Raw genomic sequence first — 17,943 nt, forward strand, 5'->3', positions numbered from 1 at the left:
ATTCTGCTGTAGCAAGTCCTATTGGAAGTAGGAATGCAGATTGAAGGTCTGCGTACTCACTGCCGTCTTCAAGTTTAGCGACGTGGAAAAATGTAGATATCTCTCTGATTGGGCAAGGGTAGGGAGCGGATAAAATTGTAAAAAAAAATTACCGGGAACCCTAAAGTCAAGTATTGTAGTCTGCAAAAAATATAAATCGCAAATCAGAAACGTACCTTCGAATTGTATGCTTTACTTTAGGTTTAGAAATAATATACAACGCATAAACATATTTCTGTTTATGAACTCTTAAAAGAAGACATATATTGAAACTTCCATGTTAAGGCCGTTACATACTTTTATGTAACAATTTAATATCATTTTATTGAATACTACTCAGCAACTATAGAGCAATATTGTAATTGTGATTTGCGCTACTTCCAGAATTTTCTATGTCCTCAGGCCTTTTGCCTAAAACTTGAAAGCAGCTTACAAATTTTAATAAATATATTCAATATTTCAAGTTTTTCTCCCGAAATATATTTATAAAAAGTAAACCAATTACTTTCAGAGCTTTTCATGTTAAATATTGTTAGAATTATTTATACATACATACATTTAATTAAAACTGCGCTTTTTAAGTTTTAATATTTATACAAATATGCTTTTTATATAACACGAAGTGAGTATAGTTTTTAAATAATGTTACATGAAGAAACTCGATTCTCCAATTTATTGCAAGATGAGATGTCATTCCGTGTACATACTATTATTTGAATGCTTCTTAATATACAATCAATCTTTATAGCTTAAGTAAAGTATTATTACGAATTGTATACCTATGATTTTCCTGTTGGAGGACAGACAAACATTGATCTAATACTATTATAATCTAACACAATTAGTATTTGCTGCTTTCATCACATGCAGCAAAAATTGAAATTGCTCCTCCATCTACTTAACAAAACTATTATCTACGGTTTTTATACAATAAATATGTTTTCATTGATAAAGGAAGTTGAAGCTGTTGAATGTGCTCCTCCAAGTTTGTGCGACCAATTTTTTGACGAATTGTTCTTCGGCAAAGATCCATTAGGGGCAAGGGTTCGGCTTAAAAGATACAAGTAAGAAATTGTTTGTTTTTTTGTAAAAATATATATAATTTTTTAATAAGTGTCATGCGAACTCTAAATAATTAATGTACTTTTCGCAATGTAATCATGTAATCCACAATTTATTTAAAACTTAAGAGAGTGCTATAGTCGAGTGCCCCGACTATCAGATACCCATTACTCAGCTAATGGAAAGCCGAATGTGAAAGTTTAACAGTTTTCTGACATTGGGGCATAAAATGAGAAAAAAATTAAAAATAGTTCAAAAACGTGGGCGTGAGCCTTCTGGGCGTATGTAGAAACCGATAGAAATTGGTAAGACAACCAATAAAACGAAGAAAAATTAAAATATTTTTCAAAAGTGTGGGTGTGACAGTTTTCGGCGATATGTGGGCATTAGAGTGGGCGTGGCAAAACGTTTTTGAGAACTCAATAGTAAATTATAAGACAAATAAGAAAAGGTCGGCTTGTATACGTGGCAACATCAGTTAATATCAGTTCCGCTGCGTCTAGGTTTCTGGAATCTGCATGCCTACTCTGCCTACACCTTGGAGTTGGAGTCACACTTACCCAAAATGTGAACTTTAAAGGGAAACCACAAATCACGATTGCAGACTCTAAGGTGCTATAAACTTCATGTTAACGCCACAGCGCTCATACGAAAAGTAACATCATTCACAACATTCACAACCTCCAAAAGCAAGTCAGAGGGGTACAATGCTACCCGAAACCGGATGAGGAACCGTCAACAGTAACATCGACAGTATCCGGTCAGCCGAGCAACGCATTCCGCATCGGCAAAATCAATATGAAACGGTCAGCCATGAGTCACGAAGCTCCAACTCGCACAAAATGGCACGAGGCGCTGAGAAAGCGCTCTGCCAGGATCTCTGCCCTCAACGGAAGACTTCGCGGGATAAATATGTTAACTCTATAAGTTAGTACGTTCGAAACCAAAAACAAGAAAAAGTTTGCTCAATAAATAACCCTTTTATTATAATAACCTACATGGTTTAATTTATATCTTAAGTAATGGAAATTGCGATAGGTTGACTCTTGAAACATGACACAATTTGGGAAGCGCTGGCAATTAAAACCGAAGTTCTGGAAGACTACTTGAATATTTATATGTGTATGTAGCCCTCTCATCCATACTTGTGGATGCGCACGCTATTCCACCGAACTTAAGAACAAATGCTATATCTCCCATCTTCAAAGCAAGTACAGAAATGTCGTCTTTCAACTCTGTATAGAAACATATCGTAAGACACTCAGAATTTCCTGGAAAAATCTTGTTTCCTCAAGGAGGTCCGAACACGGACTATCCCAAACGCACGCTAAATAAGATAACGAGGTTATTCTACTACTAAACAACACGGTCTTGACCGAACTGGGCGTGACCGGTTTGGGCGTTTTGTAGGTGAAAGGAGGGGAGAGGCTACAGTGTTTTTGGTATACGAATAAAAAATGGCAACACAAACAATAAATCGATAAAAACAAGAGAGAATGCTATAGTAGAGTTCCCCGACTATCAGATACCCGTTTTTAAGCTAGTGTGAGAATGGGAACGAGAAATTTCATCGGTTTTTCTGGGATATCGATAGATATTAGGCAGTAAAATGAGAAAACAAATTTCAAATATGTGTGTATAAAAAGTTTTTTGGCACATCTATAGAAAATTACATTAGTTGCGCTGCGTATTTGTCTCTAGAATCTGTATGCTCAAACTCAACCTTCTAGCTTTTATAATACGTATAATTTATATGGTCAAGAAATGTAGTATACCCTTTTACTCTACAAGTAACGGGTATAAAAATAAATACTACTACTATGCATGTTTACGTCCATTGGCTTTGAAACTATCCGATATTACTTTTCTTACACTAAGCACAATTCATCTTTTAATATTGGTCTTGCAAAAAAACCTTGCAAAATCGACCTACTCACTTGTGCAGTTTTATAGCAGAAGCAAGTATGATATTCCAAACCCCTTTTTACGTCGAACAATAATTTGCACGTTGGTCGATCGAAATCAAACTTGACTGCACTCTATACGGTACATCTTAGTTGAGGGAATACAGAAATATATTTTAAAAGTGAGAACTTAAATTTAAAAAATGTATGTGCATAGTCTTGTAAATTTCTATCGATTTGGCAAAAATTTTTAGCCGCGCCCACACTTTAGGAAAATGTTTTGATATTTTTTTAATACTTTTCTTAGGTGTGTGAATTTCTATCCATTTGCCACGCCCACTCTAACGACCTAAATCCGCCAACCGATCACGACCACATTTATAAAGAATTTTAAATTTTTTTTCCATTCATTCCCCAATATCTATCGATATACTAAAAAACTCGGACAACTCGACTGTAGAATTCTCATTTGTGTAATATTTTGATATACGATCAAATAAAAACTGAAAATATTTTTGTCAAAAGTGAGATATGTGAGTGAATAGGTTTAGGTAAAAACAGGCGGACGAGTTGACTCAGCTGTTGATACTTATGTATATATAATATATTAATATATTAATACATGTATATATATTAATACATATATATATCTATACATAAATGTATATTTTTATATATTTAAATGTATATAAACAAATTAATATATATATTTATATAATATATATATGCATATATATAATACTGAAATGTACATTAAATCTCAATCCCTAAGTTGCTCCCTCTGCAAGGCTAAACAAATTTAGTTTAAATATTTAAGAGACGTACTCAACCCAATCAGAAAAACATTTTTCGAACTTGCACACCCTAGTTAAATCTGCCTACCTAGTCTCAACTTTTTAGCTCGCATAGTTCCTGAGACCCTGATTAACAATAAATGAATGTATTTTGTGAGTTTGGAAACGCTTTCTTCTACCTGCCCCGTACTCGTACTTTTCATCGAATCTGGTATATCTTATATATATTTAATATATCAAGTTTACTCACGATCTAATCCACCAATGTAACGCATTGTTATTTCACAGTGTCCCCAGACCGCCGAAACAATTGGATATAGTTTTTTCCCTCGCAGTCCTCTAAACGCAATACCGAGGTACTGCTGATCAACAATGAAGCTTAGTGTTCCTTCGTCCATATCTAACGCTACTAAGAACTTATCTGGAACTAAAAAAGCTTCGTCGTTTTTAAGAATTGCTGGATATGTCACTCCAGCGCAGTTTTTTGAGTCATGGTATAATTTATTTCTTCCTAAGTCCCAGCCCCAACTTTGTTCAGTTGATCCAACTAAACTTTGGTAGCCAACTGAATGTAAAGGTGCATCTGCAGTGCATACGCCAACAACAGCGTGGGTTCCTCTTTGCCTTGTTGGCCAATAAATTTCCCAAATATGCAATCCCTTTGTAAGTCCGACTTTTCCGCGAATACAGTCAGTACTTTGAGCCACTGGGTGCCTATGAAATGTCAACTTGTCGTCCTCTTTTACAAAAATGTTAAGAGACCGATCTTCGGAGTTCCATGAATGCTTCAATTGAAGATCTCGAGATGCTGGCGGCATATCAAGTAATATATCGATTCGCGCTGGTTTAACGAAATCAGCTTGCAACTCTCTTGGTATTATTGGTTTAAATGTAGACTGTGAATCATTGCGACTAACTGTTTTGACTCCGCCACTAATTTTTTGACCCATGTTCATGCCACGGCAGCTTCTGGATCTTCTTTGGTCGATTGCAATTTTGTAGGATAGTCGAAGACGTTCAAACTCCCTCGGCTCCAATCTGGACAAAACAACTCTCGGGGATAGTGTGGATATAGATGAAACACTTTGAGGACGACGCCTTTCACTGGACCTAATAGAAGGTGTCCGACCACCCTTATACCTTAAAAGAAAGAAAATTAACGATTTTGTGTTACCTTGAAATGAAACACGTTATGTATACACATAAAAGAGCATACATACGTACATATAAAAACATATAAATATACATATACATACATACATAGACATGTATATGCATATGTGCATTCGCGTTGAAGACACTTCTACATTCCATGTACTTTACATTACCTTTAAACAATAATACAGATAAACTGGTTAATATTATAAAACATTTTGTACATATTTACATATTTTAAACTTTTGTCAAAACACAAAAAAGTATGTGGAGCATTTAATTCTTAAATTGGCCATAAACTTGAACAAAATTTACCTTTTTTTACCAAATTCCATTTATAAAGCAGTATATAAAAATTGGACAAAATGGCGTCACCGAGTGAAGTTAATTTCTTTTCTTGCTTAGTTGTGAAATCGTTATGTTCATTATGCACAGAAATATGTAGAAAGTATTTAAAATATAAACGAAACAAACAACTATTTTCAACGAAATAAAAAATTTGTTATTTAAGATAACACACGGGTTGTCCGATCACAATATAAGTAGGCTTGCAAACGGTATTACAAAAGCGAGCCAACAAAACAGGGTGCTTATGGCATTAATCATAAAAGATTTCTTTTGGGCGGAATACACGGCACAATTTTTGTTAAATACTGAAAATTCTCAATACTCAATTTTCGTTTTTGCAAATCTGGTAAGTGATTATCTTAAATTAGATATTTTAAGTTATTTAATTAATACTGCAATTTCGAGGACTTCTAGCGTGTATGATAAACTGATTGTGTTGGCACTTATGTTGTTCCAAGAATCGAATGACGTCTAGATCTATGGATGCAACATGCAGATTATAGAACACATTGCACATTTTATATGTAGCAATCTACAATAAAGTATGCATTTCCAAGGCAATAACATCGGAAACGAATAAAAAAGATATATGTTTCCTATATCGTGTCCTTTTGTCATTTATAAGCAAAACAATTTATTTAAGGTTTCTATAACAAGGAACAGGACTTGTGACGTTAATGCTCCATCTGCTAACCCTTTGAATAGAATTTTAAATACCCCTATGGTAAGCCTAGTGGAAAAATTAGCGTTTTAAACAAATAAAGCTGCCGTAGGACTTTCTTTAAATCGGCTTCTAACCATTTCAGTAAGATAGACTTAAAAAAAATTGGCCTGGGCCCGTGGCTGACAAGATTTGTATTATGACTCGCACCCTGCTACTCACTTTTAGTGTTGGCCAAAGCTTATCGTAATTAACCTATACATTAAAAACGTAATAATAACTGTAGTGCAAGTGGTCAAATCATTATAATCGACCTATATGTACATATAATCGAACCCTAAAAGTATACTACACGGGTTTAGATTAGACTTTTCGCATCGCCAGCTCCAGAAGAATAATCTGATTCATTCAACACTTCCAATAGCCCTTTTGAACATGCCATCGGTCTTTAAAAACTGCTCGGTCTATGGGAATAAGTCTTTGTCCCATTCTTTAACTTCGTGGCTATTTTGGAAAGTTCAGCTTAAATCTCCATCGGAGTTATTAAAACTTGTTTGGCGGAACTATGTATTTGCTACATTTTTTCGGTGCCTCGGAATTTTCGTAGAACTTGGATCAACTTTTAAATCCGTAAATCAAAAAAATTGAACCCCAAAAATGGCTTACAAGATGCATGAAGTCACCAACGCGGCACAAGTTTGTTTCAGACAGTTTCCAAGCCCCCTTCAACACCTAAAACACCCAAACACCCAAGGCACCCCCACACATTCGGAAATTGTTTTTTTTTTTCAATTACTTGTTTTGAAAATTTCTATAGGTATAACAAAAACGTTTTGGACACGTTCAGTCTTACGCCCAGAAACAGCACAAAACGGTCACTCTCAAACGTTTGAAAAATTTGTAGATATTTTCTTTTACATTTTTTTAGTCCTGTAAATTTTTATCGTTTTGCAAAAAAACCTTTCGCCACGCCCAATTTTACGCCCTAAAAATTTGAAATGAATGTAAGTGAATTTTAATGTGAGTGTAACTTTCTAAATAGATTGAAGGTACTTAGAAAACAAATTAAAATAGAGAAAAGAAACCAAAAAACAGTTTTAGCTGCGTATATTTTTAGTTATTAGACTAACTCTATCACCGTTATTTGTTTATGTTTGCCTATAATTAAAGGATATTCAAATATAAATAGATACACAGTTAATTAAATGCAAAAAAATAAAAAATTAACTTATTTAAAAAAATTTTAAATATACCGTGAAAACAAATGATAGGTCGATATTAGTTTAAAATATTTTAGTTTTTCTACGTATAGTATATATGACGAATTTATAATTATTATAAATTCATTTTTTTTAATACCCGTTGCTCGTAGAGTAAAAGGGTATGTTATACTCTTTGAAAAGTATGTAACAAGCTGAAGAAAGCGTTTTGACCACACAAAGTATATATATTTTTGATCAGGATCAATAGCCGAGTCGATCTGGCCATGTCCGTCTGTTCGTATGAACGTCGAGATCTCAGGAACTATAAAAGATAGAAGGTTGAAATTCAGCATACAGATTCTAGAAACAAAGGCGTAGCGCAAGTTTGTTTGGCACGCCCACTCTAATGTCATAAAACCGGTCACGCTCACACTTTTGAACAATTTTTAATTTTTTACGCATTTTATTTACTAATATCTATCGATATCCCAGAAAAATGATGAAATTTCGAGTTCGCATGCACACTAGCTGAGTAACGGGTATCTGATAGTCGGGGAACTCGACTACAGCACCCTCTCTTGAAAATATTATTGTATTATTGTACACATTTTTTATTTTATTTGAACATTTGCAGATTTCTTTTTATTAATTAATAGCTTTCGATTATTTGGCACCTCACCTTTTACCGGTAACACAGCTAAAAGTGTTCTTCAAAATTAACGGTTATATGTAGAACGTATCGAACTAAACAGCAGGAGGTGATCCCAAGAAATAAATAAAAAAAACTTTGAGTTTTGTAATTTATTTATTTTATATTATGTATAAAATTTTGCCCCAGTAATTTTTGTGTTAGGGGGGGGGGGGGTTAAATACTGCAAGAAATAGATAAAATATAATGTTATTAGGTAGAATTTATAAGTTTATTAAAACATACAATATTGGTAAAATGATTAGGTAAATCGTGTTTCGTTTGATTACTTCTGTTGAACCGATGAAAAAACAGGACAGAACGCTATAGTCGAGTTTCCCGACTATCCCTATTACTCAGCTAGTGCGAATGCAACGCGAAATTTCATCATTTTCTCGGATATCAAAAGATATTGGGGAATAAAATGAGAAACATTTTGTAAATTGTTTAAAAGTGTGGTCGGGACTGTTTTGGGCGTTTTGTAAGTGAAAGGGGGTGCGTGGCCGCAGTATATTGGTATACTGATAAAAAATGGCAAGACAAAGAAAAAATAACGAAGAAAAATCGAAATATTTTTCACGAAATATGTATTGATTTAATTAATATATTGTTACTTACTTGCAAAATACAAACCATAATTTGAAAACAGCCACAAAATTTATAATACACAAGAAAACTTTATCGATCTTTACGACTTAATATAGCATGCGAAACAAAAACGCCACGCGATTCTTTTCTGTCTCTTTTCGTGTTTTATATAAACTGTTTTTCCAATGCTTTCAAACTTAAGAATCGAATATAAGCAAATTTGAATATTTATTACTTATGGTAGTACATTATGAAGATATATTTTTTTACTAATGTGAAAACATACTAGCAATACTGTATATATATATATATATATATATATATAGTATTATATTAATCATATAATAATCAGAACAATCACAGATTATCAAGACAACCAGGAATCCGATATTTAGATGCGAGGCAAGAAGATATTTCAAAACTTAGTTAGCGTATCGATCGATTTCAAGTAAAAGGAAAATCGAAAAAAAAAAATTTCGACATAAAAGCTATTTAAAGCGTGCCAACCACTTTTATTCGTATCATTCCTAAAGCTTGTACAGCTAGTTGTCTTATTGAATTCCTTATTGTTTTGATTTCACAGACCGAGTTAAAGCAAAGACAATAGAATTACAAGATGCGTAACGGCCATTCATTGGTTTTGCACTATGCAGCCACTTTTTTGTTGACGGTCAAAATTGCTCTCTCTCCGCTTGAGTAAAATTGAGAGCGGTATAAAATCGAAAAAAATAATACACTTGCTTGTGTGTGCTAAAAGAATAAACGAGAAAGCAAAGACACTAGAATAACTAGCGTCTTTGGAGAATGTTTGTATGTGTGCGTACTTGTGCTAGAAGACGATTTTCGGGCAGAAATCAATTTTGATCTAAGATCCGATATAACATATTTAGAGTTTCGGGCAATTTCGTTGCAAAATGATCTACTCAAATAATATTTAAACATGTATGCCTTGACTATTAGATTTTTAAAGTGTTTCATATAAATGTTTCATATCTTAATTTGTGTTTATAATTAATAATATGTAAAACGGGACTGACGACATCTTTTGCGACATCAATTTTTAAAGTTGCAATGTGAAATATTTAAAAAAAAAATTACATTTCAAAAAATAAATTTCTAAATAATAATAAAAACATACATACATACATTAAACACATAAAGAAAACGTAGAGTTTCTTGACAGTCTCAAAATTCTTTTCTTTATATTTAATATTTATAATTTGTTTTTTGATTTATAAGTAAAACAAAAATATATTTCATAAAAAAATAGCGTTTGAACATTTTTACCTTTAAGGTCAAAAATTCAACTTATTTCACAGTGTGTAAACAGTTTCTTGACAAACTGTATATACAATATATAAAAATACGTTGACTGTTTATTGCAAAAATGATTTCTTGAGACACGAAGTGCGAACATAAGCACCCAACAATCATTGTCTCCTTTATTCTTACGCATACAGTGACAGCCGAAGAGGGCAGCTGGCTGTATATCTTTCCGCACTCTGGCTCTTAAACAAACATTCGAGAGAGCCTGGAGCCATCTCTAGAGCCAGCACCAAAAAATCGAGAGAAAAACAAAACAGAATGCTGTAGTCGAACGTAAAATTGCATACATTTTTTGGGATATCGATAGATAAAGATAAAATAAAAAGGATTTAAAAATGGTTTAAAAGTGTGGGCGTGACCGTTTTGTTGGTAAAAGGGGAGGCGTGGTTACGGTGTTTTTGGTATACCGATAAAAAATTGGCAAGACAAACAAAAATGAAAAAAAATCTAAACATTTTTTTAAAGTGTGGGCGTGACAGTTTGGGGAAGTTTTAGGGCGTTAGATTAGGCGTGGCAAAAAGTTTTTTGGCATATCGATACAAATTTACAAGACTAATTAAATTATTGAAAAATATCCAGAAATTTGTTCAAAAATGTGGGCGTGGCAGTTTTTGGCGGTTTAAGGGCGTTAGAAATTTTTTTTTTGTAAATCGATAGAAATTTACAAGACTAAAAAAAATGTGAAAAAATATCAACACATTTTTTAAAAGTGTGGGCTTGACAGTTTTGTGTGGTGTGTGGGCGTTAGAGTTTGCGTGGCAACATGGGTCACAAACTTGCGCTGCGTCTATGTTTTTAGAATCTGTATGCTGAATCTCAACATTTTGGCTGATCTTGATGCTGATATGGACAGACGGACATGGTCAGATTGTCTCGATCAAGAATATATGTATTTACATATGTTTGTATATACTTTATATAGTCGGAAACGCTTCCTTCCTCCTGCTACATAGTTTTCAACGGATCTAGGAACCCTGTTACTCTACGGGTATAACGAGTATAACAAATAGCGTATAGTCTGAATGACTAAAGGATGTAGTGAAGTAAGTTAAAGTAAACTTTACATTGTGTGAATTAACAATATGCTAGTGTAAAAGCGGCTTGCGCCGCCTTCATTGAGTTAAGCCTGCATATTACCTTTTAAAAGAAAAGTAGTGATGCAGTCTTGGTTTAAATGTAATTTTTATACTAACCAAAATTTCGTATTGATTCAACTTTACTGTTAAAGTTAATAGAAAATAAATGAAAAGTTGCTACAGCACCGACGAACTATTCATAAAAAAAAAATTCGAAAATCATATAACTGAAGCAAGCCCATGGCCAGATCGACTTGTCTAGTAATCCTGATCAATAATATAGTTATTTATATACATATGCTTAAATACTTTATGCATTAGGGAAACGCTTCCTTCCCTATAATATATTCTCCAACAAATCTTTAAGATTGTATGCAATTACGTATGTATGTATTTTTGGTGATATCAGATTCACTCCTAATTAATATTCTTATAGTGTTTTTGTACGCTCATACAAATTCAATCCAAGGAGATTGAATACATGAAGTTCAATATGTACAGATAAGTTTTCACATATAATTATTTTTATCACATATCTCAAATTTTTATCTGATTAACGTTTATAAATATGAACATACATATGTTCTTACATTCCATATTTATAATTAATTGATCAATTCCCACGTTAGATATGTGTGAATTTCATTTATCAGTTCCTGTGAAACTTACATTACTTTTATCTTGTCGATTTGCTATGATTAAAATAAAACAACACATAAAGCAAAATATCACTCAGGAACCTTTGATGCACAAAACATTCATTTGTTTGTATATCCACTTATACCGTACATCAACAGTGTTGTGACATGTAACGATTTTTGTCATGTGCGGAATGAGTGGGATTTTGGAAAAGACTAATAATTTCTTCGAAATTATATAATTTAATTTAACTTCAAAGACCGAAGTTTGGTAAAGACTTTCTAAGTCAAGCCGTTTCAAGATTTAGCACAACATAATGTAAATTAAACAAATTTTAAAATCTTTTTAAATGAAGTTATTCATTTTATCACCATATTACAATTTTTTAAATTAAAGGTATCTGATTGACCCCATGCGTAAAAGTAACTTGATAAGTTTACAATTGCAAATTTTTGGTTTACCCAAACCAAAAAACTGTAATAATTCATAAAAACAATTATCTGTCTCGCTTGTTTTTACGGTATGACAGGCACATTTTACCTACTGTCGCATTACGCCTAAACTGCCAAACAATTTTTCATTTTATTAATATTTATGCCAAAAGCTGGCATTAGCTGAATAACGGGTAAATAAAAAAATATAAATATAAAATAACTAAAACAGTTTATTTTACTCGGCGTTATTAATTGAAAACCGGGTTCTCCTTACCGAATACGGCTCGTTCAAAGAATAATAAAGAATAATTAGATGCTTAACTGCCATATATTGTTTTTGCAGGTTGCACTTTTTTTGATGACATCCGATTGTTTATTGCGACTCCGCGCGGCAATGTGCTTCCTTCTACATTCTTGGCTTTGACTTTACGCGACTGAACTGCCTCTCAGTTCGTTCAACGTATGATACGATAATATACTGTTATTCTACCGCTCGTTTTACATACGCTTACAAATGGTAATATTGTACCTAATTTCAACAACTGTCCTTAATGTTACCATTTTTCAATTAATTTCTCAAAAATTTACACAACATTTCTCATGTATAAGTTTTGACAAAATCTTTTTTACATGTCGGCTATTATTAAACATATCGTTCAAAATCGCTACACAAAACTCGTCTTTTCATTGCTCAAAAACAGCTAATAAACAATAATTTGCAACAAGCTCGCAAAGCTGTTTAAAGCTTTAACACTTCAATTAAGTAGCACTCCGGCATAGGACGTCGCTGCCCCCTCTTGGGCGAGCTATCTGGCTGGACTTCTATTCTATGTTTACTACGATAATAGATAGCCATCCTGAACTAACAAACATAGAAAAGTTGCAGCATCTAAGAACATGTCTGAGGGACACTGCACTTGAAATATCGGATGGCAACTATGCTATAGCATTGAATTTGTCTGTTTGTTTAATATTCCAGGCACACATTACTGAGATTCTAGGGCAAGGGCAGTTCAGAATGGTTCCGTTTCAATGCTTTGTAAACTGTGTGATAAATTCAACGCTCATATTCGCGCGCTAAATGGAATGGGCTCAACGACACAAATCGTTGGATGAATTATCGCCCAAGTACTTATCCAAAAGCTGGATCCGGAAAGTCTGGCGAAATGGGAGCAGCATTTGGAGAACCAGTCTTAAAGAATTCAATTCCAACATGGCATCGTTTCTGGAGCAGTGTTGCAGGACGCAGCCGTAACAAGCTATGCGTCAGTCAACCAGGTGCAAAGTAGCAGAACATCTGATTTGTGTAGGTCTGTCCTTCTTGCCTCAAGCCTCAGCCCTGCGACCTGTGAGTTCTGCAATGTTTCTGGTCACTAAATTCATTAATGTAGAGCTTGAAAAACCTGACCACCGCTAATAGATTCATAGAAGCGAAAATCTTCGCATTTTAATAAATTGCTTTAGGACCGGAAATAAAATGAGGTAGGCAACTCCGATAAAAAGTTTAAGAAAAATGTTTTGTTTTCTTTTTTATCTCAAAATTCTATTTAATTAAATACGGGTACAATGCTTTTTTCTAGGATATCTTTTCCATTAATAAAATAATAATCTTCTTTAATAACATACTTTTACTGCTATATGACATAGTGTTCAAATTTCAATCCAATGAATTTAATATAAAATATATAAATAACAAGAGATAAGAGTAAAAATAGTTCCAAAGTGTAGGCGTGACCGGTACGGTAGTTTTGTCTCTAGAATCTTTACGCTGAATCTCAACATTCTAGCTGCGATCTTGATGTTCATATGGACATTTTTAAACAGTTTATTATTGCACAGCGCTGTACCGTTGGGCAAAAAAATTACCTTCGCTTTTTATTCTGGTTACTCGTAGAATTAAAGGGCATACTAGGATATATAACAGGCAGAAGGAAGCGTTTCCGATCACATAAAGTAAATATATTATTGATCAGGATAAATAGCCGAGTCGTTCTAGCCATGTCCGTATTAACGTATCAACAACTATAATAGCTAGAAGGTTGAGATTCAGCATTCAGAATAGAAGACAAAGAATAGAGACAAAGACGCAGCGCAAGTTTGTTGACCCATGTTGTCACTCCCACAAACCGCACAAAACTGCCACGCCCACACTTTTGAAAAACGTGTCGATATTTTTTATCACATTTTTATTTGTCTTGTACATTTCTGTCGACTTTCAAAAAATGTTTTGCCACGTCCACTCTATCGCCCTAAAATCTCCCAAAACTGCCACGCCCACAATTTTGAAAAACGTTTCCACATTTGTTCATAATTCTATTATTTTTGTGAATTTTTATCGATTTGCAAAAAAAATATTTGCCTCGGCCACCCTAACGCCCTAAAATCGCCCAAAACTGCCACGCCCACATTTTTGAAAAACGTTTCCATATTTTTTCATAATTTTATTATCTATGTGAATTTTTATCGAATTGCAAAAAAACTTTTGCCTCGGCCACTCTAACGCCCTAAAATCGCCTAAAACTGCCACGCCCACATTTTTAAAAAACGTTTCCATATTTTTTTATAATTTTATTATCTATGTGAATTTTTATCGATTTGTAAAAAAAAATATTTGCCTCGACCACTCTAACGCCCTAAAACGCCCAAAACTGCCACGCCCACATTTTTGATAAACGTTTCGATATTTTTTCAAAATTTTATTAGCCTTGTAAATTTCTATCGATTTGCCACTCCAACGCCCTAAAGCCAGCGAACTGGTCACGCCCACTCTTTGGAACTATATTTAAGTTTTTTCTCATTTTATTCCCAATATCTATCGATCTTCCAGAAAAATTATGAAATTTCACGTTCGCATTCACACTAGCTGAGTAACGGGTATCTGATAGTTGGTGATCTTGTCTATAGAATTCTCTATTTTTTTGTTATCAATCAGGTGATTACCCTGGGCTTTCTTTGGTTTTAGTTTACTCACAAAGCACTGCAATTCTTCTAGAGTTACTGGATCGACAGAAAGTGCCATTTGGAAGAGCGTTTTTAACGACTGGCATGGACTAATTTGAGTGGTCTGAAGAGTTGCTCCAGATTGCTAGCAAAAGCCTTGTCCTGGGACGTGCGACACCAGCTTACGTCGAGTCCGTTAAGCACAATTTTGAGTAGGGTGATACTTGTTTTTATTTGTTGTTTTCCAAAGAGCGTAGTTTCTTGTAGCATTTCTTCTCATAGCATTTCTTGTAATCTTGTAAGTTTCATAGATTGGTGTAGCGTATAGAGCAGCTTGTTTTAAGTCTGTCATGAAGATGTCAACCTTCTGCTCCTTGGATTTCCATGCTAAGGTCAATCGGTTGCGTCAGGTAAATTTTGAATGCTTCTACATTAGCATCACGAGCAAGTTAGCCTCTGCTATTGCCACTGGGATGGTATGCGGGGTAAGAGGTATAGCCTGGTAAACAAATATCTAAATGATAAATGAATGATTAATCATATTTCGGAAGACTTGTAGCTCGGCAGCGTTTTCCACTAGTCCTTGTGCGTTCCACAATCCGATTTTTATGATAATATCAGTCATTTTGGAGTCCGAGATAAAAGAAGCTGCTTCTTTAGACTCTAGACTTAACTTAAACATTTTGTCGCTTCTAGAGGTAATATCCAAAATGGCTGTTTCCAGTGCCAGGAATATATTTCCAAAGCCTCTTACTGCAACATCGGAAATGTATCCACCTGAGTAGTAATTTGTATTTTTTGTTTTAGCACTGTTGCCATTTGAGGTTGAGTTAAAGGGGCTTTTTATGCATAGTGCCAAACCAATGTATGGCCGTTACTCATCTTGTCCTTCTAGTGTCTTTGGCAGGACCCAGCCGAAATGGCTAACATCGTGTCGGAGGTATTCCTAAGCCAACACACGTTATGGCAACCCGCAAACGCTCGGCGCTCTCACAGCCGTAACAGACGTTGCCAGGAAAGCACTCGACGTTAACCGATGGTTAGGCTGCAGTAAGGAGTACTCTGCCATCATCGCGCTTAACGTCAAAACCGCATTTAAAATTTCGAGATATCCCAATATCCTCGGCGCAATGCGCAACTTGGGCATACCCGGTTACATGCGAGTTGTAATTGGCAACTACTTCAGGGACCGTGTGATATGGTTGTGTAACAGAAGCTGGAAGTCACCAAGGTGTCCGCAGGTGTTTCCCAAGGGTCGGTACTAGGATCTTGTGGAATATTACGTGTGATGGAATATTGAGCATCAGCAAGCCCAGAGGTGTGGAGCTGCACTCCTTCGCCAACGACATTGCGGCAACAGCGGTTGCCAAGACAATACTGAAGCTCCAGGACATTGCTGTTGAGTGTATGCTTGTGGAAGTCAAGTGAGTTGAAATCGTCTCAGCAGAAACGGTGAAATACCTGGGAGTCCTAATAGACCGAAAGCTCTCGTTCAAGGCAAGCAATGTATGCCAGTAAAAAAGCGGCAATGGCAGCTGCAGCCTTGGTAAGAGTTATGCCCAAAGTGGGAGGACCCAGATTGCCGGCTAGGAGACTGCTAGTGGCGGTTTCAAAGGCAACGCTGCTTTACGCTGCCACTATCTGGAGCTGCGTTACCACCAAAGTAACCAACTTGGATAGTGCCTGCGCAGTATCATGGACCAAAGCTCTTAGACTCATCTGATTCTTTAGAACAATATCGGATAACGCAGCGTACACTCTTTCAGGCATTACACACCCATTGACCCCCATGGACGTACCAATTGAGCATTGAGCACAAAATGGTGGTGACCTGATTGCCGCTACAATGGCAGACAAAGCCGTTTGGGATGGGGCTCACGTGATCATCGTCACCATGATAAAGCGTATCAGTAAGGACGAGATGGCCAATCGAAACGATAGATGAGGAGTACTCCCATGTGGTGGAGGGGCAAGAATTCTACGACAGTACGCTCAGTTAGTCGTGAAAAGGCGACTAAAGAGACAAGGAAGGTGCGTCCCGCTGATGTACATGATGTACAGCCACTTGAACTTCTGCTGGCATGAAGGCTGAAGAGAGGTAGCTGGAAAGGGGGGCCAAGTTATACTCCTACCCACTACAAGATCAGTGTTCCGCAGATCAATTGGTCTAGGTGTTGATTTGACAACTTTCTCCGCCCTTAGATTTGCTGAGGGATTGGGATGTCTTTCATTAATATTATTCTTTTCCAAATGAAGTATGAGATAATAAGCCCATAATGTACATAGCTATGATTATTTTCGTAGAAAGGGATATTAATATTTCGTTTGTCATTTTGCATAGTCGTTTTAGGTTCTCCATGATAGAGTTGGTCAGAGTTGGGTATTCGGATGATTTTTTTTAGAAAAGTTGAAACCATTATGCTGATACTCGTAAGAAGATGGTGCCGCCCACAATGTGTTCTACTATCTTTTGGTTGGTCCTAAGATAGTCGCACGGAGCTTGGCCTCCATTCAGAAGCCAAAGAATGCATCTACATTCCTTTAGTTTATGTAGATATTTCTCATGGCAGGCCGTTACATTCCCAGATTGCTATATTTAAGTTGGATATTGTTCGGTAAGCCTAAATAAGTCGATACTTTTTGTCCACTACTTCTGGCACTGTCAAGATATACAGACGAGTAATCCTGTTTAAAAATATTGGTAGCTTGGAGAACTCAACTGCTTTAACAGGCCCATGAATTCGCGTGTACTCATGTATGCAGACGATGTTAAATTATGCCTCCAGCACAAGGACATTTCGCGCCATTTGGACTTACAATCCGATCTAGACAGATTTCAAATATGGTGCCGTGAAAACGTTTTAAACTTAAACTTAAATCCAAGTGTAAAGTTATGACCTTACGACGGGTCAACCCAATACGCGCGACTTACACTCTAAGTGAGTGCCCTATGGACAGAATAGCGCGGGTTGATGATCTTGGTGTTCTTCTGGACCCTAAACTAAAATTTTCTGACCATATTTCGACTATTGTCGCTGAATCTCAACATTTTGGCTGATCTTGATGCTGATATGGACAGACGGACAT

General features: G+C 35.4%; 1 protein-coding gene and 1 long non-coding RNA gene across 9 annotated transcripts, besides 19 other annotated features; one reads left to right on the forward strand and one right to left on the reverse strand.

Moving 5' to 3' along the window:
- Positions 1-276: 276 nt before the first annotated feature.
- On the reverse strand, positions 277-11,608 carry gus (gustavus). Of its 7 annotated transcripts, none has more exons than NM_165419.3 (4): positions 5,270-5,534; positions 5,056-5,127; positions 4,050-4,939; positions 277-1,089 (listed from the first exon to the last, which is right to left on the reverse strand). In NM_165419.3, exons 3-4 carry the CDS (start codon positions 4,747-4,749, stop codon positions 950-952), a joined length of 840 nt encoding a protein of 279 aa, NP_724399.2. In that variant the 5' UTR covers positions 4,750-4,939; positions 5,056-5,127; positions 5,270-5,534; the 3' UTR covers positions 277-949. The 7 variants fall into 7 exon arrangements, with proteins under 7 accessions (NP_724399.2, NP_724401.2, NP_001246140.1 ...); NM_165421.3 differs by having other exon boundaries at positions 500-1,089; positions 5,060-5,127; NM_165418.3 differs by lacking the exon at positions 5,270-5,534 and adding an exon at positions 11,513-11,608 and having other exon boundaries at positions 619-1,089; positions 5,060-5,127.
- Positions 1,228-1,503: a mobile genetic element.
- Positions 1,790-2,110: a mobile genetic element.
- Positions 2,590-2,841: a mobile genetic element.
- Positions 3,261-3,407: a mobile genetic element.
- Positions 6,802-6,937: a mobile genetic element.
- Positions 7,319-7,745: a mobile genetic element.
- Positions 8,169-8,285: a mobile genetic element.
- Positions 9,037-10,007: a mobile genetic element.
- Positions 9,610-9,786: a mobile genetic element.
- Positions 10,037-11,205: a mobile genetic element.
- Positions 10,536-12,583, forward strand: lncRNA:CR43256 (long non-coding RNA:CR43256). 2 transcript variants are annotated; one of them, NR_048042.2, is made up of 3 exons: positions 10,536-10,629; positions 10,690-10,810; positions 12,260-12,583. It is a non-coding gene; the product is annotated as a long non-coding RNA:CR43256 (long non-coding RNA). The 2 variants fall into 2 exon arrangements; NR_048043.2 differs by lacking the exons at positions 10,536-10,629; positions 10,690-10,810 and adding an exon at positions 11,754-11,800.
- Positions 12,584-12,889: 306 nt separating this feature from the next.
- Positions 12,890-13,161: a mobile genetic element.
- Positions 13,162-13,676: 515 nt separating this feature from the next.
- Positions 13,677-13,729: a mobile genetic element.
- Positions 13,730-13,831: 102 nt separating this feature from the next.
- Positions 13,832-14,363: a mobile genetic element.
- A 37-nt stretch (positions 14,364-14,400) lies between these two features.
- Positions 14,401-14,834: a mobile genetic element.
- Positions 14,835-14,896: 62 nt separating this feature from the next.
- Positions 14,897-15,605: a mobile genetic element.
- A 97-nt stretch (positions 15,606-15,702) lies between these two features.
- Positions 15,703-15,759: a mobile genetic element.
- Position 15,760: 1 nt separating this feature from the next.
- Positions 15,761-16,869: a mobile genetic element.
- Positions 16,870-17,595: 726 nt separating this feature from the next.
- Positions 17,596-17,943: part of a mobile genetic element that runs on past the window's edge.
- Positions 17,891-17,943: part of a mobile genetic element that runs on past the window's edge.

The sequence above is a fragment of the Drosophila melanogaster genome, chromosome 2R (assembly GCF_000001215.4).
Source record: "Drosophila melanogaster chromosome 2R".
Classification (NCBI taxonomy): Eukaryota; Metazoa; Arthropoda; class Insecta; order Diptera; family Drosophilidae; genus Drosophila; species Drosophila melanogaster.

Excerpts from the sequence above, each read along its gene's own strand:
- gus (NM_165419.3), bottom strand. The coding sequence starts at position 4,749 with ATGGGTCAAAAAATTAGTGGCGGAGTCAAAACAGTTAGTCGCAATGAT. Across the intron at positions 1,090-4,049 it reads TTACATTGGTGGATTAGATC|CCGAACCCTTGCCCCTAATG; the intron begins GTGAGTAAACTT and ends GTATCTTTTAAG.